Raw genomic sequence first — 21,269 nt, 5'->3', positions numbered from 1 at the left:
AACATTTAAGAGGCATTTGGATGGGTATATGAATAGGAAGGGTTTGGAGGGATATGGGCCGGGTGCTGGTAGGTGGGACTAGATTGGGTTGGGATATCTGGTCGTCATGGACGGGTTGGACCAAAATAGACTTTGTCTATTTATCCTATCCATGTCCCTCATAATTTTGTAAGCCTCTATAAGGTCACCCCTCAGCCTCCGACGCTCCAGGGAAAATAGCCCCAGCCTGTTCAATCTCTCCCTGTAGCTCAGATCCTCCAACCTTGGCAACATCCTTGTAAATCTTTTCTGAACCCTTTCAAGTTTCACAACTCTTTCCGATGCTATTATCTGAGAAGTTTTCATGCTTCAACAAAATTTTGATGGATTTTAAATTTTGGTGTCATTATCCATAACACAAAATGATCCCTGCACATGTGCAGATGCCGTCCATAATATCATCAAAGCATGACAGGCTGCAGAAGTGGTTGTACATGAACATCTGGCATCAATATTCCAGGATGTGGCTGTGCATGAGCCAGTGATGATGCTGTTTTCAGTACATTGTGACATCAGCAGCAGAGCACATGTAGAATTCCCCACAAAGTCCACCACAACTGCATATATGCTGCGGATGTCACAGCACTCGATTCTAAGAAGAATGCATCCATAAGGATCTATGTTGTTCCATCAGATCACTTGGATTGGACCTGGTATATGTAAGGTTTCCAAAAAATGTCCTCTGTTACCATTGTTTCTTTATAGTTGTTTTCAATAATAGTTGTTCATGTTTATTCACCTGAATGCAGATCTGATCTTACTAGCTGGTGACAAGCGGTGAGCAGACTCAAAGAACTATAAGCTTTCAGGAAGTCAGCACCTGAAGTTAAATCCAGTAGCAATACAGAGCCAAGGGTGAAGGGCAAGGCTAGCCCAGCAATCTAACCATGGAGGAGGTTGACAACTAGCCCAAAGGCTGTATGGTACAGCAGGCTTTACGGTCAAACTGATTACTAGACCAGTCTGTCAATCAAGATCGTAGGAAACTGGCTTTGACTTGAGAAAGCAATTCTTTTCTAAACTCAGATCAGCTAAAAAGGATGGAATCGTCTTCACAGTTACAGAACTGAAAGCATGTGGAAAATGCACTTACTGCCATACTTCAAAATTCTGGAGATGATGCAAAGAATTTCCAGAGACAAAAAGCAATGCTTACAGTCACAATAGCCTCTTAACATTACAAAAATCTGTACTAAGGAAATGTCACAACTTTTTAAGGCAAAGTTGAACAGCAAACCTGTTCTTTCTTGGTGAAATTGCAGATTGGGATAGTCAATATTGGAGTGCCAACAATGCTGTCAATGGCTCTCATACTCACTTCAGTTTGGTCACGGGCTGAAGTCACTGTTTTGGCTTCAATGGATGTGGAGGTTTACCTTATAACCTTTATCCAATTGTAAAGCTCATGTGGAACCAACTGCAATGTCAAAGGCAAGGCGAGGTTCAGCAATGTCAAGGCACAAAGACAATATTTTTGAAATCCTTTATGCTATCTGCAACCAGCCATATTCATTGCTCAGCAGGACAACTTGCAAAAACCTCAACTGCATTCTTAATGTAGATTCACCTATCAGTCAGAAACCAGCAAATGAGTTTGAAGCAACAACATTCAATGTACTTTAAAGTCCGGGGGAAACCGCTCATTGTCCACACTGAAGACTGAAGCCTTTTGTAGTTATGTGCTATCAGCCACCTGTTCACACTCACAGAAAAGTTCCACACTCAGTTAAAGTCAAAGATGAGATTCAGATTGAGGCCATGTCCCAGAAACAAGTTATTTGAAAACTTGTACAGCCAACTATGTGGTTCTTGGCAATGGTATCAGTTCCCAAACTTGGCTTAACATACCTGAACAAGGTGCTTCAATGAGAGCTAAATTGGGGCCATGGAGCAATAATTTACATACTGGAGTACTTAAGGAAGTGGCCGTAGAAATAGTTGTGGTCATCTTCCAAAATTCTATCGATTCTAGACCAGTTTCTGTGGATTGGCGGGTAGCTAATGTAATCCCACTATTGAAAAGAGAAGGCAGACAGATATCAGGGAATTAGGCCAGTTAGCCTGACATCAGTCATGAGGAAAGTTTTCAAATCCGTTATAAAAGATTTAGTAGCAGAGCACTTGGAAAACAGTGACAGGACTGGAAAGAGTCAGTGTGGATTTACAAAAGGGAAATCATGCTTGACAAATCTATTGGAATTTTTTAATGATGTAACTAATAGAGTTGACAATGTAAACCCAGTGAGTATGGTTTCTTTGCTCTTTCAGAAGGTTTCCATATAAGAGATAAGCATGTAAAATTAAAGCACTAGAGATTGGTGGCTAGTACACAGACATGGATAAAGAACTAACTGGCAAAGAGGAACAAAGAGCAGGAAAAAAAAAGGGCCTTCTTCTGAGTGGCAAACAGTGAATAGTGGAGTACCACGAGGGTCAGTGCTTAGACTGCAGTTATTCAAAATATATATTAATCATTTAGATGAGGGAACTAAATGTCTTCCAGAGTTGACAAGGTTGGCTTATGAGGAGAGATTGAGTAGACTGGGACCATACTCATTGGACTTTAGAAGAATGAGGGGGATCTTAAAGAAACATATACAATTATGAAGTTAGTAGAAAAGATAGAAGCAGGGAGGTTGTTTCAACTGACAGGTGAACCTAAAAATAGGGAACATAGCTTTAAAATAATGGGAGCAGGTTTAGCACTGAGTTGAGGAGGTTGCGAATTTGTGGAATATTGTGCGCACTGAAACAATTTAGTTTTCCTTGTTGAATGATTTTAGCCAAAGTTAGATAGATTTTTGAACAGTAAGGGAATTAAGAGCAGTGGGTAAGTGGAGCTGACTCCAAAAAAAAACCGGCCATGATCTTATTGAATGGTGTAGCAGGCTCGATGGGCCAGATGGCCTACTGCTGCTTCTATTTGTTATGTTCTTATGTAAAATCTCCAAATTTGCAGAAAATACAAAGCTGGGGTGAGGGTGAATTATGAGAAGAATGCAGAGGTACTACACTGTGATCCGGACAAGTTGAGTGATGGGCAAATGCATGGCAAAAGAAATATAATATAGATAAATTAAAGCACTAGAGATTGGTGGCTAGTACACTGACATGGATAAAGAACTGACTGGCAAAGACGAACAAATATAATATGGATAAATATGAAGTTATCCACTTTAGTATCAGAAACAGGAAGGCAGATTATTATCTGAATGGCAATAAATTGGAAAAGGGGGAGACTGTATAAGACTTGAGTGTCCTTGTACACCAGTCACAGAAAATAAGAATGTAGATGCAGCAGGCAGTGAAGAAGGCAAATGGTATGTTAGTCTCCACAGCGAAAGGATTTAAGTACAAGAGCAGGGATGTCTTGCTGCAATTATACAGGGTTTTTTTGTAAAACTGCACCTGGGGCATTTTGTGCAGTTTTGGTCTCCTTATCTGAGGAAAGATGTTCTTCAAAGTTTGTGAGAAGATTTGTAGCTCGGGTGCTCGTTGCTGTGGTTCTGTTCGCATCCTCAGTGCTTGGGAGCCTCCTGTGAAGCGCTTCTGTGGTGTTTCCTCCGGCATTTATAGTGGCCTGTCCCTGCCGCTTCCGGTTGTCAGTTTCAGCTGTCCGCTGTAGTAGCCAGTATATTGGGTCCAGGTCTATGTGTTTGTTGATGGGGTTTATGCCCATTATAGGGCAAGCGAAACAAAGAACAGCCAGGGAATTCCTAGAAGCATGGCACTCATCCACAAACTCCATCAACAAACACACAGACCAGGACCCAATATACCGGCCACTACAGCGGACAGCTGAAACTGACAACCGGAAACGGCAGGGACAGGCCACTATAAATCCCGGAGGAAACACCACAGAAGCGCTTCACAGGAGGCTCCCAAGCACTGAGGATGTCACCTAGACAGGGGACGAAACGTTTGCAACAAAAACTTCCAGCTCGGCGAACAGAACCACAGGAAGGATGTTCTGGCTATGAAAGGAGTGCAACAATGGTTAACCAGATTGATTTTTGGGATGGTAGGACTAACACATGAAGACAGTCTGGATCAGTTAATACCATATTTCCTGGGAATGAGGGGATTTCATAGAAACCTTTAAATTCAGATAGAATTAGACAGAATATGTGCAGAAAAGATGTTCATGCCTACTGGAGACCAGAACCAGAGGTCATAATCTAAAGATTAGGACATTTAGGACTGAAAACAGGTTACATTTCATTAGTTAGAGAGTGGTGAGCCTGTGGAATTCTCTGTCACAGAAAGTTGTTGAGGTCAAAACATTGAATGCTTTCAAGAAGGAGTTAGGTATAGTTCATAGGACTAAAAGGATCAAAATGTATGTGTAGAAAATGGAAATAGACTACTGAGTTGAATGATCAGACATGATCGTATTGAATGGTGTGGCAGACTCACAGCAGACAGCAGCCATCAAGGCATTTCCATCTTATAGGAATATTATGGAGATCCAGTGATTATTGTGATTGCAGAGCCAGGCAGGACATTTCTTGCCCTCTTACCTCTCTTTGCCTAATGAGTCTCTCAGAGAACTTTTGAAGGATTTTAGTTTGGTCTCTTCAAATTCAAGTATACATACCTTCAGGACTGTAGTGACCAAGTGTTCATTGCAAGCAAATATGGTAATCTCGAGAAGAGTCATAATCAGCAGTTGGATTGGACTGGTTTTCCCCAAGACAGCACCAAATGAAATCAGGGCAGTTGCTGTGCTGAAGTCTGCATTTATTAAGCTATAGAACAAAAACATTTAAATTACTTGCCATTGTTTATTTTCTGAATTCAGTTTAATGGTTAATTAATGTCATTTGTAACCAATAGTTACAATTTTACTCAAAATACTCAACTGCTATGCATCTTATAATCAATTGAATTTAAATTATTTCTGTTCAATTTCAAGTCCAGTGTACTTTTCAATATTATAGCTAGTAGTTACCTATGGCTGATTAGGAATACAGGTGTGGATTATTAGATTTCAGATTAGTGGATAAAAAATAATAATAAATACCATTATTTGGCATGTAATCCTTTTCCATTTGAAGTGGAAAACTACAAGTAATGCATCAATTTTAAATAATACCAGAAAGGCAAATGTATATCTGCCATGAAAAACTGAAATGTAATATTTTTGTTTGTTACTGGCTGTTTTTTGTGAGGCTGTGATTGAGATAATTTGTATACGAGGAAAGAAAAAAGCAATTTTCACTATTTTCCTAATCTGTGTTTTACTTTCATGTACAATAAAGTTATTGTACAATAAAGTCATCCCTTATAAAGTTTTTGAAAAATTAGTTACACCGTTGATTTGAGCTATTTCTTTCATCTTTCTGTGAGGTATGAGAAAACCCCAGATAATTATAATAGACTAAAACTGAGACAATAAGGGTGGATTTTACTAATCTAGTGACATTGCCATATTGAAAATTCAGGTGCAGAGTTCAGAGGAAAGACTCAACAAAAATTCTTAGCCATTAATTTCACATATGAGAAGACAGTCGTTAGGCAAGCAATTAATCAATAAAAGATTAAAAATACCTGAAAATGTCAACTTTGATTTTTCCATCTTTTAAATGGTGCAGCCAACCTTGCATCAGAATCCCCCACTGAAGACCAAATGCAGCAATGAGTAAATTAAATCCAACACTGCTGAACCCATAGTTCTTCAAGAAGGTCATCAGAAAACCAAATCCAACAAAAATCATTACGTGTATATCCTGGAAACCTGAATAAGGAATATGTATAACTCATTATCATCATTGGCTCATCCGGAACACTATATAGACAGTGGGGGGCTGATTTCCCTGAATTCCAGTATGTCAATGCTGTGTAGGATTAGCACATTCAAATGCATTGCTCCTGGTCAATATCACAGGGCACTCTGGTTGTTGTCAGGGAGCAACAATGAGAAGAGAGCAAACCCCTTCGATCCATTGGATAATCTGGATACAGATCACTGCTTCTCTTTTGAGGGTCTCCAGGCTTGTTGTTAGACCTGGACTGTCCCGTTTGAATGAGAATTTCTGTGAACCAGAAGGAACTCTTTGAAATATTGGCTAAGTTGTAAGAAGCTTTACTCTCCCATTTGAATTGCTCCATGTGTTTTGAAAATCCTTGATGCTCAAATTGACACTATCCACACCAGAAAATGAAAAGCAGAAGAAGATTATGAAGTATCACTGAATGCACCATAATACAATGAATTGGAAAGGAAATTGTTTTCATAATGCTGTGATTATTTGTAAAAAAAGATGAACTACTAATAATCATAAGGATGTTTTGGAGAGAGTGCAGAATATTCTCAAAGGATAAAGAGATCAGCAGGACATTGTTGTGTACATTGGAACCAACGACATAGGAAGAGAAAAGGATGAAGTTCTGAAAAGAGAACAGATGAAATTAAGCAGGAGGTTAATAGTAATATTTGTATTACTCCTGGTGCAAAATGCTAGGGAAAGTAGGAATAGATGAATGCATGGCTGAGGATCTGATGCAGGGGAGAAGGATTCGCATTTTTGGATTATTAGAATCTCTTTTAGTGTAGAAATGACCTGTTTAAGAAAGACATGAATTGAAAGGGGACTAATATACTGGCAGGGGGATTTGCTAGAGCTGCATGGGAGGATTTAAACTAGTAATGTGTTGCTGTAACATGATTGCTAAATTAGGGATACTGTTTCTTAAGCATAACCTTTTAAGATGTGTGTTGGGTGTAACACAATTACATCGCCAACCTGTTAAGTGCTGTTTCTAAAGCATGATCTTTCTATAATGCGGGGTTGCACAAAAACACAACCATCGCATTACAGAAGAACTACCTGTCGTGAGAAAAGAGATCAGTCTAAGGCTGGAGCAGTTGGGAAAAGGAGCACGTCAAACAGTCAAGGCAGGCAGGAGCAAAGTAGAGAACAAGGTCGTCAGAGTCATAGTCATAGAGAAGTACAGCACTGAAACAGACACTTTGGTCCATGCTGGCCAGATATCCTAGTCCCATTTGACAGCACTTCTTGACCATGTTCATTCCCTAGGATGGACTGATAAATTAAACTGCTAGAGACCTGACAAATAAGGCAGATTAACTCAGGGCATGGTTGGGAACATGGGATTGGGATATCACAGCTAATACAGAGTTGTGGCTCAGAGATGGACAAGACTGGCAGCTACATTTTCCAGGGTATAGATGCTATAGGAGGGGGGTGGGGGCAAGTGAGGAGGGGGAGTGGTGTGTTTGATTAGGGATAATATTTCGGCTGTACTTAGGGAGGTTTCTGGGGAGTGTGTCCAATGAAGTTATTTGGGTAGAACTGAGATATAAGAATGAGATGATAATTTTATTGGAATTGTACTTCAGATCCCCAAATAGTTAATGAGAAATTGAGAAGCAAATTTGTAAGAAGATCTATCATCTGTCAGAATAATAGGGCTTGGATAGAGAGGAATTTGTTATGTGTACAAGGAATTTTTCTTATTCGGTATATGAAAATACCTACTAGAGAAGGAGCAAAACTTGATCATCTCTTGGGAAATAAGGTAAGGCATGTGACTGAGGTGTCATTGGGGGAGCACTTTGGGGTCAGTGATCATAATTCTATTAGTTTAAAAAAAATTGGAAAAGGATAGATCTGACCTAAAAGTTAAAATTCTAGATTGGAGGAAGGCAAGTTTTGATTGTATTAAGCAAGAACTTTTAAAAGTAGATTTTTCCTGGTTATTCGCAGCTAAAGGGATGGCTAGAAAATGGGAAGCCTTCAAAAATGATGATAGTCCAGAGAGAGTACATTCCTGTTAGGATGAATGCTTCATGACTAGAGAAATTGAGGTTCCAGTCAAGAAAAAGAAGGAAGTATATGTTGGGAATAAACAGTAGGAATTAAGTGAATCCCTAGAAGAGTGTAAGGGCAGTAGGAGTATACTCAAGAGGGAAAATGGGAAGAGAAAACAGGGACAGAAGATAGCTTTGGCAAATAGGGTTATGGAGAATCCAAAGGGATCCTACAAATACATTAAAGAGTAAATAGGGAGAGAATAGGGCCCTTAAAGATCAGCAAGACTGCCTCTGCGTGGAATTGCAGGATATGGGGAGATACTAAACAAGTATTTTGCATCAGTGTTTAGTACAGAGAAGGACGTGGAAGCTAGAGAACTTGGAGGAAGCAATGGCAATATCTTGAAAAGTGTCCGTATTACAGAGGACATTTTCAAATGCATAAAGATGGATAAATCCCTAGGACCTGATCAGGTGTACCCTAGAGCTCTGTGGGAAGCTAGGGAAGTGATTGCTGAGCCCCTTGCTGAGAAATTTGCATCATCGATAGCCACAGGTGAGGTGCCAGAAGACTGGAGGTTGGCTAACGTGGTGCCATTATTTAAGAAAGGTTGTAAGGAAAAGTCAGGAACTATAGACCAATGAGCCTGACAACAATGGTGGGCAAGTTGTTGAAGGGGATTCTAAGGGACAGGATTTACATGTATTTGAAAAGCAAAGGCTGATTAGGGATAGTCAACATGGCTTTGTGTGTGAGAAATCATGACTCAATATCCTGACCAAGTTTTTTGAGGAAGTGATGAAGAGGATTGATGAAGGCAGAGTGGTGGATATTGTCTATATGGACTTCATTAAGACGTTTGACAAGGTTCTGCATGATGGACTGGTTTACAAGGCTAGATCATATGAAATACAGGGAGAACTAGCTATTTAGATACAGAAATTGCTTAAAAGACAGAGACAAAGGGTAGTGGTGGACGGTGATTTTTGGACAGGAGGCCTGTGACCAGTAGTGTGCCACAATGATTGGTGTTGGGTCCACTATTTTTTGTCATTTATTTAAATATGTGGATGTGAATACAGGACGTATGGTTAGTAAGTTTGTAGATGATACCAAAGTTGGAGGTGTAGTGGACAGCCAAGAAGGTTATTTCAGAGTACAACAGGACCTTAATTAGATGGGCGGAGGAGTGGCAAATGGAATTTAATTTAGAAAAATGTGAGGTGCTACATTTTGGAAAAGCAAATCAGGGTAGGATTTATACACTTAATGGGTGGTTTTACTGAACAAAGAAACCTTGGAGTGCAGGTTCATAGTTCCTTGAAAGTAGAGTCACAGATGGTCAGAATAGGGAAGAAGGCGTTTAGTATGCTTGCCTTTCTAAAGGGTAAACGTTTAAATTGCATGTCGCCTATAATGTACTTTGTTCGCTAACACTTTAACTGCTATTTCAACTGTGCGCTTCTTGTATGGTGCAGGGTTGCACAGGAACTATCACGCTATAAAAGAAATGACTGTAGATTAATTTTGGATATCTGGTTAGCATGATGAGTTGGACTGAAGGGTCTGTTTCAATGCTGTACATCTCTATGACTCCATGACTATAGTGCTGCATAGGACCAGAGAACTGCTGAGAAAAGTGATATGCTTTCAAAGCATTGCACAGTCCCGTAATACACGAATTCTAAATTTCAAAGTAAGCTGTAATTTAGACTACAATAGGAAAGGATGCTGATTTATTGGCAAGTCAGTCAAAGTATTGTAATGAACAGAGCACCAGAGGTCACTTGCAAACCGACCTCCACCAATCCTCCCCACAATCATCATGTTTTGTTTATTTCAAATAAGGCATAATTCCTGAACAAGTTCTTTTTACCTATAGAGGACTGTACTTTGTGTGTGAATACATTCAGTTTCTAGCAATTGCAAGTGATGAAAATGATTATCCATGATTTCGAGTCATGCAGCAGGCTGGAGGGGTGAATGGCCTATCCTCTCCTTTGTTCCTGTCTTTTTTTATTTTGTGAGCCCATCTGATCATCTTAACTTGGCTACGAGTATTAGAATAAACCATTGGGATTGTTCAGTATGTGCTGCACAATTGCAGACTCACATCTAATGACAGACATTTTGATCTGATGTTTTTAAGCATCAGATGGTTGAGTACAATTAATATTCTAGATTAGAGTGATGCTGGAAAAGCGCAGCCAGTCAGGCAGCATCCGAGGAGAAGGAAAATCGTCATTTCAGGTAAAAGCCCTTAATAAGGACTGAAGGCAGGGAGCCTCCAGGGTGGAGAGATATATGGGAGAGGGGTAGGGCTGGGGAGAAGGTAACAAAGAGTACAATAGGTGAATGGAGGTGGGGATGGAGGCGATAGGTTAGAGGGGAGGGTGGAGCAGATAGCTGGGAAGGAAGATTGGCAGGTAGGACCGGTCATGAGGATGGTGCTGAGCTGGAAGGTTGGAACTGGGGTAAGGTGGGGGTAGGGGAAATGAGGAAACTAGAGAAGTCCACATTAATGCCCTGGGGTTGGAGTGTTCAGAGTCGGAAGATGAGGCGTTCTTCCTCCAGGCATTGGGTTGTGAGGGAATGGTGGTAGAAGAGACCCAGGACCTGCATGTCCTCGGCAAAGTGGGAGGGGGAGTTGAAATGTTGGGCCACTGAGTTGTGGGCTTGATTAGTGCTGGTGTCCCGGAAATGTTCCCTAAAGCGCTCTGCGAGAAGGTGTCCAGTCTCCCCAATGTAGAGGAGACTGCATTGGGAGTAACGGATACGATAAATGACATTGGTGGATGTTCAGGTGAAACGTTGATGGATGTGTAAGGCTCCTTTGGGGTCTTGGATGGAGGTGAGGGGAGAGGTGTGCGCGCAGGTTTTGCAATTCTGGCAGTGGCAGGGGAATGTGCCAGGAGGGGAGGGTGGGTTGCTGGGGTGCGTGGACCTGACCAGGTAGTCACAGAGGGAACGGTCTTTGCGGAAAACGGAAAAGGGTGGGAGGGAAATATTTCCCTCTTGGTGGGGCCCGTTTGGAGGTGGCCGAAATGTTGGCAGATGACCGGTTTATGCAAAGGTTGGTGGAGTGGAAAGTGAAAACCAGGGGGGTTCTGTCCTTGTTATGTTTAGATGGGTGGGGTTTGAGGGTGGAGGTGCGGGATGTGGACGAGATACATTGGAGTGCATCTTCGACCACGTGGGAAGGGAAATTGCGGTCTTTAAAGAAGGAGGCCAACTGCTGTGTTCTGTGGTAGAACTGGTCCCCCTGGGAGCAGATACTTTTGCCTACAATTAATATTCTGCCTATTGCAAATAGCGAAAGGGATGTACTGTTGGTGATGAACTGTCAGTCATTTGGATGTACAGCTTATATATCTGGCATTAAACTGGTGCTAACATACATACACAACAAAATTCAACATCTGCAGGCAAAACTCCCATTTCTGTGCATTTTTAGCCTATTTTTAAATCATTCAAGGGGATTCTCAGGAACAGAACCTTGTGGATCTGGAAGACTGAGTGTATCACATTAGCCATGTGTGTGGTAGGCAGTCTTCTCAGTTTGATAGTATCATCCTCTTTGTGGAAGGTTCCACTCATGTTGCTATTACATTGTGAAACAAAGCGCTGCAACTCTAGCCAAAGTACTCCCTAAGCTGCATGGCTGTATGCACTGCAGCCTCTCCAATATTCCATGCACCATGATCAGTGTTGGACTGCTGACAAGGCAATGACTTCTGGTTCCTGAAGTCGCTGCTGCGCATAGTTCTAGGAAGCCCTGGTAACCAGCCAAAACAATTAGAGGGAGCAGTACAAATAGTTGAAGTATTTGAGAGAATTTACTCTTCCAGGATAGTTTAAACTGCACTGAACACTTTTCAGAACCAAAGGTGACCTTATGCCAATTTGTGAGTATGCATGATACTCACTGGGCAATGATCTGATTGCAATATGCATTATCCTGCAGCTTCGTTTTGATGCATCCTTTTTCAGTGCTTTTAGAATAAATTATGATAACACTAGGTTATAGTTCAACAGGATTATTTGAATTCACAAGCTTTCAAAGACCTGCCCCTTCATCAGGTGAAGACTTATTAATAACAGAAATTTATATTTAAAAAATTGAGACAAAGTCCGTCTTTATTCAATTCACAGCTCATGGGTTCCCAAGGTCGAGTAAAAGATTGAAATCACATTTTCAACTGCTGCAGAAAGCAGACATCGAAGCTGCTGAATCTCAGGCTGTTGAAATCCTGGACCGGTCTGCCATGCCACCAAAGCTGCCACAGAAGCTGCCTCAAGGGTTCACCTGGTCGCTGAAGCCAGACGACGCCACAGAAGATGCCTGAAGGGATTTTAGGCTGTTGGAATCCCAGGCAAAACCCACCTCACCACTGAAGACACTGCTGGAGTGGGCCATTGGAATACTGGGCTGGACCCATCACGCCACTGAAGACACTGAAGCTACCGAAGCAGACCACCATCCTATAGGGCCCAGAAGAACATCGCTGCAATGGCCACGAGGAATGGGCCACTCTGCCTTTGTCACTGCAGCAGTCTCTGAAACATCTTGGATTGTGTCTCATTCCAGATATGATCTCTTCTCCCTGACTATGTGAAGCCTTCTAATTGTGTAGTTTCACCAGCTCATCTCTTAAATAGACCTGAGATGACTCGTAATAGTTAAGTTAAGGCCAATCTTGAAACCAATGGAGCCAAATAAATTGTTATTGAAATAACTCCATGAAGGTGGTATCGCATCACCAAGTTGCCCTTTATTCATGCATAGTATATGACACTGACCCAGCTAGCTCAGAGCTTGCTCCTGAAGTGAACAGAACCTCTGACACTTCTGTTTATATCTGTCAGCCAGGGCTCCTTGATTGGACCATGCTAACAGCCCCAGTCAGGGAACTCATATTCTTAGAGATCCACCTGGCTAATCCCATTCCAATCACTAACATTGTGACAAGGTAAGTGGGGGGAGGGGCAATGCAAATCAGCTCCCTTCTTTTTAACCCTTTCAATTGGCTACACTAAGAATTTCAAATTATTTCAACACCCAGCTATATCACAACTCAATTAAAATGTGGTGATCGTCCAAATTAATGAGCTAATTACAAGTTTCTCTTGAATGAAAGGTTATTATTTACTAACCCTGAGAAAAATAATGAAACACGGTTTCCAAAGAAGGGTCACTCGACCCAAAATGTAAACTCTGATTCCTCTCCACAGATGTTGCCAGACCTGCTGAGCTTTTCCAGCAATTTCTGTTTTTGTTTCAGGTCTTACATATTGACGGTTTCATGAGACTGACTCAATCTGGTCAGGTTATCACTGTGACCACCTCAAGTCAGTGTTTTTCCTTTTTTAAAACTACTTTTGCCCATGAAAGATCTTAGGTATTAAAAGTCTGATGATGTAATTTGAAAATTGATTTTTCTCAACTACCATGTTGAAGAAATAGAGCTCCTTAAATGCCTTCAGTTCAGAGGTGACATTGGTCATGAAATGGGTCCCATCAAGCTATGTCAGGAAATTTTTATTTGCAGCTGCAGAACAAAATATAGCAAATCTCTCATCACATATGGGAAATATATAGTCAGCATGAGATAAGGGGACATTCCATTGAAAACTTATTTTTCATGAAAGAGAACAAAAATGTTAATGACAGCTGACTCTAGCAAGGATCCTCCTCCAATGAACATAGCTACAGAGCATGTTGACTCATCTAGATTGCAAGATATAGTGGCATGGTGCAAATGTCTATGGCTTCCTTACGTGGTATACTGTATTCGTGAATAGTCTTGCAATGTCAAAAGAAAGCATAGGTACAATATTTCTATCCATTGGCAATTTGCATATAGTTACTGCAAAGGTGAAGCAATCCTTCACTGACAAAGTGAAATGCTCAGAACTAATTGTAGAAACTCACACAAACATATCACCAATTGATGTTACGCAGAGTTTGTCATAAATAAGATCGGTTGTAATTCGACATTAGTGTGTGCTTCTTGTGTGGTCTTACATATGTTGATGTACAGAACCATGAGGATGACATACACTTGTGTCTTCTTTTGTAACCTAATTTTCAGTAGGACTGTGTGATGATGTGGGTCCAATGGATATGATTTCAATGACAATTCCAATCCTTTACTGCGAATTGCAAATATGTATGTCTGGATGGCATTAATAGCTGCAATACAGCACTTATTCAGGCTGCATAGGAGAATCAGGTTAGTCACTGGGGATCAATCAAAGCATGTGTTAAATCAGCTGTATTTTCAAGATCTCGGTGCTTTCCGTGGACATTGAATTCTGATGGGATAGCTAAGAATGGTGGAGGTAAAACCTTCAATAATACCTCTTCTCATTTGATGTGAATAGGAGCATCAAAATTAAAACCATGCATAATGACAAACTCCTCACTTTCAGAAACTGGATGATCAAAAGAATCCACTACATGTTTGGTGCCATTATTCATTGTACTCATGAAATACTTCTCCTTGAGTAGGTTTACAATATGGGCATGTTTCAAGCAGGTATTCTTTATAGTGTGATCATCTATTGAGGAAATACAGCAGCAATGAAAAAAAAATTGGAAGAAATCTCCATACTTCAGAACAAATGCAGTGCAAATCATGGCATAAATTAGTAATTGAACAAGTAGTTTGCCCAGTCTTGTTCTGCATAGTACTCTCTTATTTGTGATAAGTATACCACTTGAGCATTTTCCGTACTCTTGGATATGAAAACTGGCACAACCTTAGCTCCAATACACTCTTGGAGAAATGAAATAGAAAAGTGCCCAGTCTACCTCAAATAATCCTGGAAAGGTGAGGTTTCTCAAAAATTGTCCAGTTCCCACTGTTAAGATGAAACCCAAATGGTATTTTCCACTACTAGGATGCTGCCATCAAACAAAAACAATGTTCTGCACAAGTGAATGATATGGTATATGCATTTCAGTGCTGAAGCTGTAAGTCCCAGTGCTTGGTTGATCACTATTGCATGCAGCATATTTCCTAATGGAAATATCTCTCACCTGCCCCAACCTCCCAAGTTACTAACTATCCTGCTCTCTGTGTTTTCTACTTACTCACTGGTGACACCTCACCATTTTTCCTTCATCTGGCATCATTACTCAGAGCTCTTCCAACTACTTCAATCATATTGAAATAGCTTGTCCTTTCAGCTGTCTGTCCATTAGCTATGCTCAATTAGGTTTTGCTGGCAAAATTCGGAGATAGGGCTGAGACTCCTCAGTATCAGTTTCAGGGAGTATCATGGAAGGTTTCCCTTTGTAAGCCCTAGAGCCTTTCTCATGCAATATTCTGCTGCTCACCTGATTAATTATGCAACTGGCCTCTATAGCACACCTCTTGTATAATTTTGTGAGCAGAGACAGAGATGCTCACTGCCGTCAGGATCTCCCAACACTCATGCTGTGGGTGCCATATTTAAATCTCAGCTGTGAACCACCTTAAATTCTGCAAATTAGGAACAACCATTCCAAATGGTTTATACAATCACAACTTAAAATAAATAGCTGAGAATAGGAATATGAAATTCTGGTAGATGGGATAATGGACAGGAGGATTATCCTCTTAGGACAACCAATGAGAGCACAGCTCTAGACACTGCCATCCTGGACAGCTTTGGAGATGCCAGTATTGGACTGGGGTGTACAAAGTTAAAAATCACACAACACCAGGTTATAGTCCAACAGGTTTAATTGGAAGCACACTAGCGTTCGGAGCATTGCTCCTTCATCAGGTGGTAGTGGAGGGTTCAATCCTAACACAGAATTTATAGCAAAAATTTACAGTGTGATGTAAATGAAATTATACATGAAAAATTGATTGTCTGTTGAGTCTTTCATCTGTTTAAATACCATGATAGTTTCACTTCTTTCATGTGTAAATCACGAAACCTTTTTTTAAAAAGTTGCATTCTCAGGTTAGCTGTTAACAATGGTGATAGCTAGACAATATGTTGAAGGTGTTAGCCCCCCTGCGTTCTCTGTCTATGCCATGATGTTTAGATTAATTCTAATCGATAAAGTGAGGTAACAGAGTTTTACATGAATTTATGCAGTTTTTGAGCTCAGAGTTTTACATAAATTAATTCAGTTTTTGAGGAAAGTACAACGTAATATTGCAAGTACAAATTCACCCCACAAAATATATGTGTGCATGTGGGTCTTTGTCTATCTGTGTGTGTGTGTCTGTCTGGGTTGGGGATTGTGAGTGTGACAAAGTGTATGTGTGTGTGTAGTGAGTGTAGAGTGTCTTAAGTCTGTGAGGGGGTGCATGTGTGAGTGTGGGAGTGTGTGTGTCTGTAAGGGTGTGTGTGGGTGTCTGTGTGCGCATCTGTGTATATGTGTGTCCATGTGTATGTGTGTATAGGAGTGCCTGTATGTGTGTGAGTGTGTGTGTAGGAATATCTGTGTGTGTGTATAGTGCAATGGTGGTCACCTGTGGTGTGACATGAACCCAAGGTCCCAGTTGAGGTCCTCCCTATGAGTACCGAACTTAGCTATCAGCCTCTGCTCGGCCACTTTTTGCTACTGGCTGACCCGAAGTCCACCTTGGAGGATGGTCACCCGAAGGTCCGAGGTTGAATGTCCTGGACCACTGAAGTGTTCCCCAACTGGGAGGGAACATGCCTGTCTGTTGATTGTTGTGCGGTGCCCATTCACTCCTGTCTGTTGATTGTTGTCGTAGCCTTTGCTCAGTTTCCCCAATGTACCATGCCTCCGGGCATCCTTGCCTGCAACGTATAAGATAGACAACGTTGGCTGAGTCACATGAGTACCTGCCATGTACAAGGTGGGAGGTATCCCCACATGTAATGGTGGTATCTATGTCCACACTCTGACACGTCTTGCAGTGCTTACTGTGACAGGGTTGTACGGAGTTGTCCTGAGAGCCGGGCAGCTTGCTACGATCAATGATCTGTTTGAGGTTTGGCAGTTGTTTAAAGGCAAGTAGTAGAGGTGTGGGGAAGGTCTTGGTGAGGTGCTCATCATCATTGATAATATGTTGCAGGTCATGAAGAACATGGCGTAGTTTTTCAGCTCCTGGGAAATACTGGACAATGAAGAGTACCCTGTCCGTTGCAGCATGTGTCTGTCTCCTGAGGAGGTCATTACAGTTCCTTGCTGTGGCACATTGGAACTGGAGGTCGATGAGTTGGGCATCGTACCCTATTCTTATGAGGGCATCCCTGAGAACTTCCAGGTGTCTGTCACGTTCCTCCTCATCTAAGCAGATCCTGTATACGCGTAGGGCTTGTCCATAGGGGATGGCTGTTTTAATATGTTTTGGGTGGAAGCTGGAGAAGTGTAACATTGTGAGGTAGTCTGTGGGTTTGCGGTAGAGTGTGGTGCTGAGGTGTCCATCCTTGATCGAGATGCATGTGTCAAAGAATGAGACAGACAGTCGAGAGTAGTCCATGGTGAGTTTGATGGTGGGATGAAACTTGTTGATATCACTGTGTAGTTTTATCAGTGACTCCTTGCCATGGGTCCAGAGGAAGAAAATGTCATCAATGTACCTGGTGTATAGTGTTGGTTGGAGATTCTGCATAGAGAAGAAATCTTGTTCGAACCTGTGCATAAAAATGTTGGGGTGCAAATTTGGTCCCCATGGCTGTTCCATGTGTCTGGATGAAAAACTGGTTGTTAAATGTGAAGACGTTGTGAGCAACGATAAAGCGGATGAGTTGTAGGATGGTGTTTGGAGATTGGCAGTTGTTGGTGTTGAGTACTGAGGATGTTGCCGCGATGCCATCCTTGTGGGGGATGCTGGTGTAGAGTGCGGAAACGTCCATTGTGATGAAGAATGTTCCCAGTTCGACTGGTCCATGGGTGCTGAGTTTCTGTAAGAAATCCGTAGTGTCGCGACAGAAGCTGGGATCCCCTGTACAGTAGGTTTCAAGATGCCTTCCACATAGCCGGAGAGATTCTCACATAGGGTCCCATTGCCCGAAATGATGGGACGTCCTGGTGTGTTGGCTTTGTGTACCTTTGGAAGGCAGTAAAAGTCGCCTACACGAGAAGTACGTGGGATGAGGGCGCATAGGGATCTCTGAAGGACTGGATCCAAAGTTCTGATCAATGTGTTTAATTCAGGGGCGTGTTCTTTGGTCGGATCAGTTGGTAGGTGCCTGTAGTGTTCCTGGTTGTTCAGTTGTTGGTTCACTTCCTTACAGTAATCTGTTCTATTTTGAATGACAATGGCTCCTCCTTTATCTGCTAGTTTGATGACAATGTTGTGATTGGTTTTGAGAGCCTGGATGGCATTGCATTGTGAACGGGTGACGTTTTGCTCTACCTTATGCGTACGGCTGATGAATCGGCATTTATATATTTCCTGATGGTTTGAGCATACATGTCAAGCCCAGGGCAAGTGGCCCTCTGGTGGGGTCCAAGTTGACACCTGCTTTGGTCACTCTGGACAGAGATTTTCACTGTCATGACCTTCTTCATTCCACAAGATTAACTGTTGACATCTTCTTACTGCTACCTCACACTCATTCTAACTCTACCATTACACACTCCCCCGACCTCGACTTATGGTCTACAACTCTCAGTATTGCATGCAGCATATTTCCTAATGGAAATAGCTCTCACCCATCCCAACCTCCCAAGTTACTAACTGTCCTGCTCTCTGTGCTTCCTATTACTCATTGGTGACAGCTCACCATTTTTCTTCATCTGGGACCATTACTCAGAGCTCTTCCATCTACTTTGATCATATTCAAACCCTTCTGTCATCCCACTGCAATTGCCTGGATTGACATCTTCAAAGCATCCTGACTGACATAATTGTAATCATCAAACTGGTTTGACTTCACCTGTATGACTGACCATGACTGACCCCTTTATACTGAGATTGGATGATGCCCTCATCCGAATGTGGCATGAGGTGTATTCACCTGACTAAGGACTTAGTCCCATGAGACTTTCAGACATGGCCATTCAATTGAAGCACTGGGAATGTGTTTACAATATAAGCTACTAACACATGTCCTAGGAAGGACATAGATATGGCATGGTGCTGTGTTGTATAATGCCTACTTCATTGACTACTTAGTGCTGGCAACCATGACAAGTTGCTTAGCTTTCTGTCTGTGCAAAAGTTAAGAAAACCATGCAAAAGGGTGGCATGGTGGCAGTTGCTTCACAGCGCCAGAGACCCGGGTTCAGTTCCCACCTCAGGTGACTGACTGTGTGGAGTTTGCACATTCTCCCTATGTCTGCGTGGGTTTCCTCCGGGTGCTCCGGTTTCCTCCCACAATCCAAAGATGTGCAGGTTAGGTGAATTGGCCATGCTAAATTGCCCATAGTGTTAGGTGGAGGGGTAAATGTAAGGGAATGGGTCTGGGTGGATTGGAGTGAACTTCGGCGGGTTGGAGTGAACTTGTTGGGCCGAAGGGCCTGTTTCCACACTGTAAGTAATCTAATCTAATCTTAAACTACTACCCAGGGGCTCTGACCTCCATAATCATGAAGCATTGAGAGACTGGTCATTCCCTCCCAGCCTGTCTCGATCTCCTGCAATTTGCCCACCAACATAACAGGTCCATAATGGACACCATTTCCCCAGCCCTAGAACATCTGGATAAAAAGGACAGCTAAGTCAGACTTCTACTCATTGACTACAGCTCCATCTTCAACACAATATTCCCCCCTTCAGACTAAAAACTCAGACCTAGGTTTCGGCTCCACCCTCTCCAACAGGATCCTCAGCTTACTGATCCACAGACCATAATCAGTGATAATCCACAATAACCCTCAATACTGGAGCCCTCCAAGGATGTGTTCTGAGCCTGTTACTGTACTGCCTGTACAGCCATAACTGTATAGCTAAATTCTGAATGAACATCATCTACAAGTTTGATGATGACACCACTGTGGTTGGACAGATATCAAAAAATGATGAGTCAGAATGCAGAAAGGAGATAGAAGGCATGGTGTCATGGTGCAATGATAACATTCTCTCTCTCAATGTCAGCAAACACAAGATCATTGACTTCAGGAAGAAAGGAGGAGGACATGCCTCTGTCTAAATGAATGGAACTGAGGTGACAGTGTTGAGAGCATCAAATTTCTAGCAGTGATGATAACAGACAACCAGTCCTGGACTTCCCAGTAGATGCGGTGGTCAAGGAGACATAACAATGCCTCTTCTTCCTCAGGTGGCTTAATAAGTTTGATATGTCCATAAGGACTCTCACCAACTTCTTCAGAGGCATCATTGAGAACATACTGTCCAGGTGCATAACAGCCACTCTGGTAAGACAACCACTCTGCCCAGGACTGTAAGAAACTACAGAAGGTTGTGTGCGCAGTCCAGACCATCACGAAAGCCAACCTCCCATCCATGAATTCCATTTACACTTCTTGCTGCCATAGAAAGGCTGCCAACATCATCAAAGACACCTCCCACCCTAGTAATGCCCCTGACAATCTCTTCCATCAGGCAAAAGCTTAAACACACGAACCAACAGCTTTCCTGCTGTAATTAAACTGATGAATAGATTCTCTAACTTCAAATGATATTAATCTGGCTAATGTTGATCTTGTTTTGTGCACCTCCTATGCAGTCATAACCTGCATGCTTCGCTCTGTTTAAGACCCCTATGATCTGTATATCCTTGATTGCTATGATCTGCCTGTACTGCTCGCAAAACAAAGCTTTTCACTGTACTTAGGTACATGTGATTACAATAAATCAAATCAAATCAAATCAAATCAAAGACAAAGCAGGTCATAGGTACTGTGAATGTCCAAGTTAGTGCAAAGTGTGTATGAGTGCTGAGCTAAAATTGTTGAGATGCCCCCTGTATGAGATGGGTGTGTCCCTGCTAGAAGAACAACCAAGCATGTGTACTCCAATGTAAGGCGTCCATGAATTTAAAGTTCAGTGGTGAATTGATGAAGTGTTATATTGGTTTATCCAAGATCGCCATGGTGATGTGGTGGAGATTGGTGCTTTGCCAATGCCAACTTGGGTGGATGAAGAGTCAAAGTACTACTGCCCATGGTGTTACAATGAGGTGCTAGGGATTGATGGTCAACATGAAAGCCTGGAGAAGACATCAGAAGTTGCACTCGACGATGCTCTCCACCGCATCTCCTCCACTTCCCGCTTCTCCGCCCTTGAGTCCCGCCCCTCCAATCGCCACCAGGACAGAACCCCACTGGTCCTCACCTACCACCCCACCAACCTCCATGTACATCGTATCATCCGCTGTCATTTCCGCCACCTCCAAACGGACCCCACCACCAGGGATATATTTCCCTCCCCTCCCCTATCAGCTTTCCGTAGAGACCACTCCCTCCGCGACTCCCTTGTCAGACCCACACCCCCCACCGACCCAACCACCACTCCCGGCACCTTCCCTTGCAACCGCAGGAGGTGCAACACGTGCGCCCACACCTCCCCC

At 42.3% G+C, this 21,269-nt stretch overlaps 1 protein-coding gene across 1 annotated transcript in view; it reads right to left on the bottom strand.

Annotated features, from left to right (window-relative positions):
• Positions 1-21,269, bottom strand: part of LOC122548685 (ammonium transporter Rh type A-like) — a 56,219-nt gene that overhangs the window by 29,941 nt on the left and 5,009 nt on the right. The window contains exons 2-3 of the mRNA XM_043687510.1: positions 5,590-5,776; positions 4,560-4,787 (exon numbers count right to left, since the gene is read on the bottom strand). Coding sequence (XP_043543445.1) covers positions 4,560-4,787; positions 5,590-5,776 — 415 coding nt within the window. The remainder of the gene's footprint in view (positions 1-4,559; positions 4,788-5,589; positions 5,777-21,269) is intronic.

The sequence above is a fragment of the Chiloscyllium plagiosum genome, chromosome 3 (genome assembly GCF_004010195.1).
Source record: "Chiloscyllium plagiosum isolate BGI_BamShark_2017 chromosome 3, ASM401019v2, whole genome shotgun sequence".
Taxonomy (NCBI): Eukaryota; Metazoa; Chordata; class Chondrichthyes; order Orectolobiformes; family Hemiscylliidae; genus Chiloscyllium; species Chiloscyllium plagiosum.
This window is presented reverse-complemented; position numbering and strand designations above follow the sequence as displayed.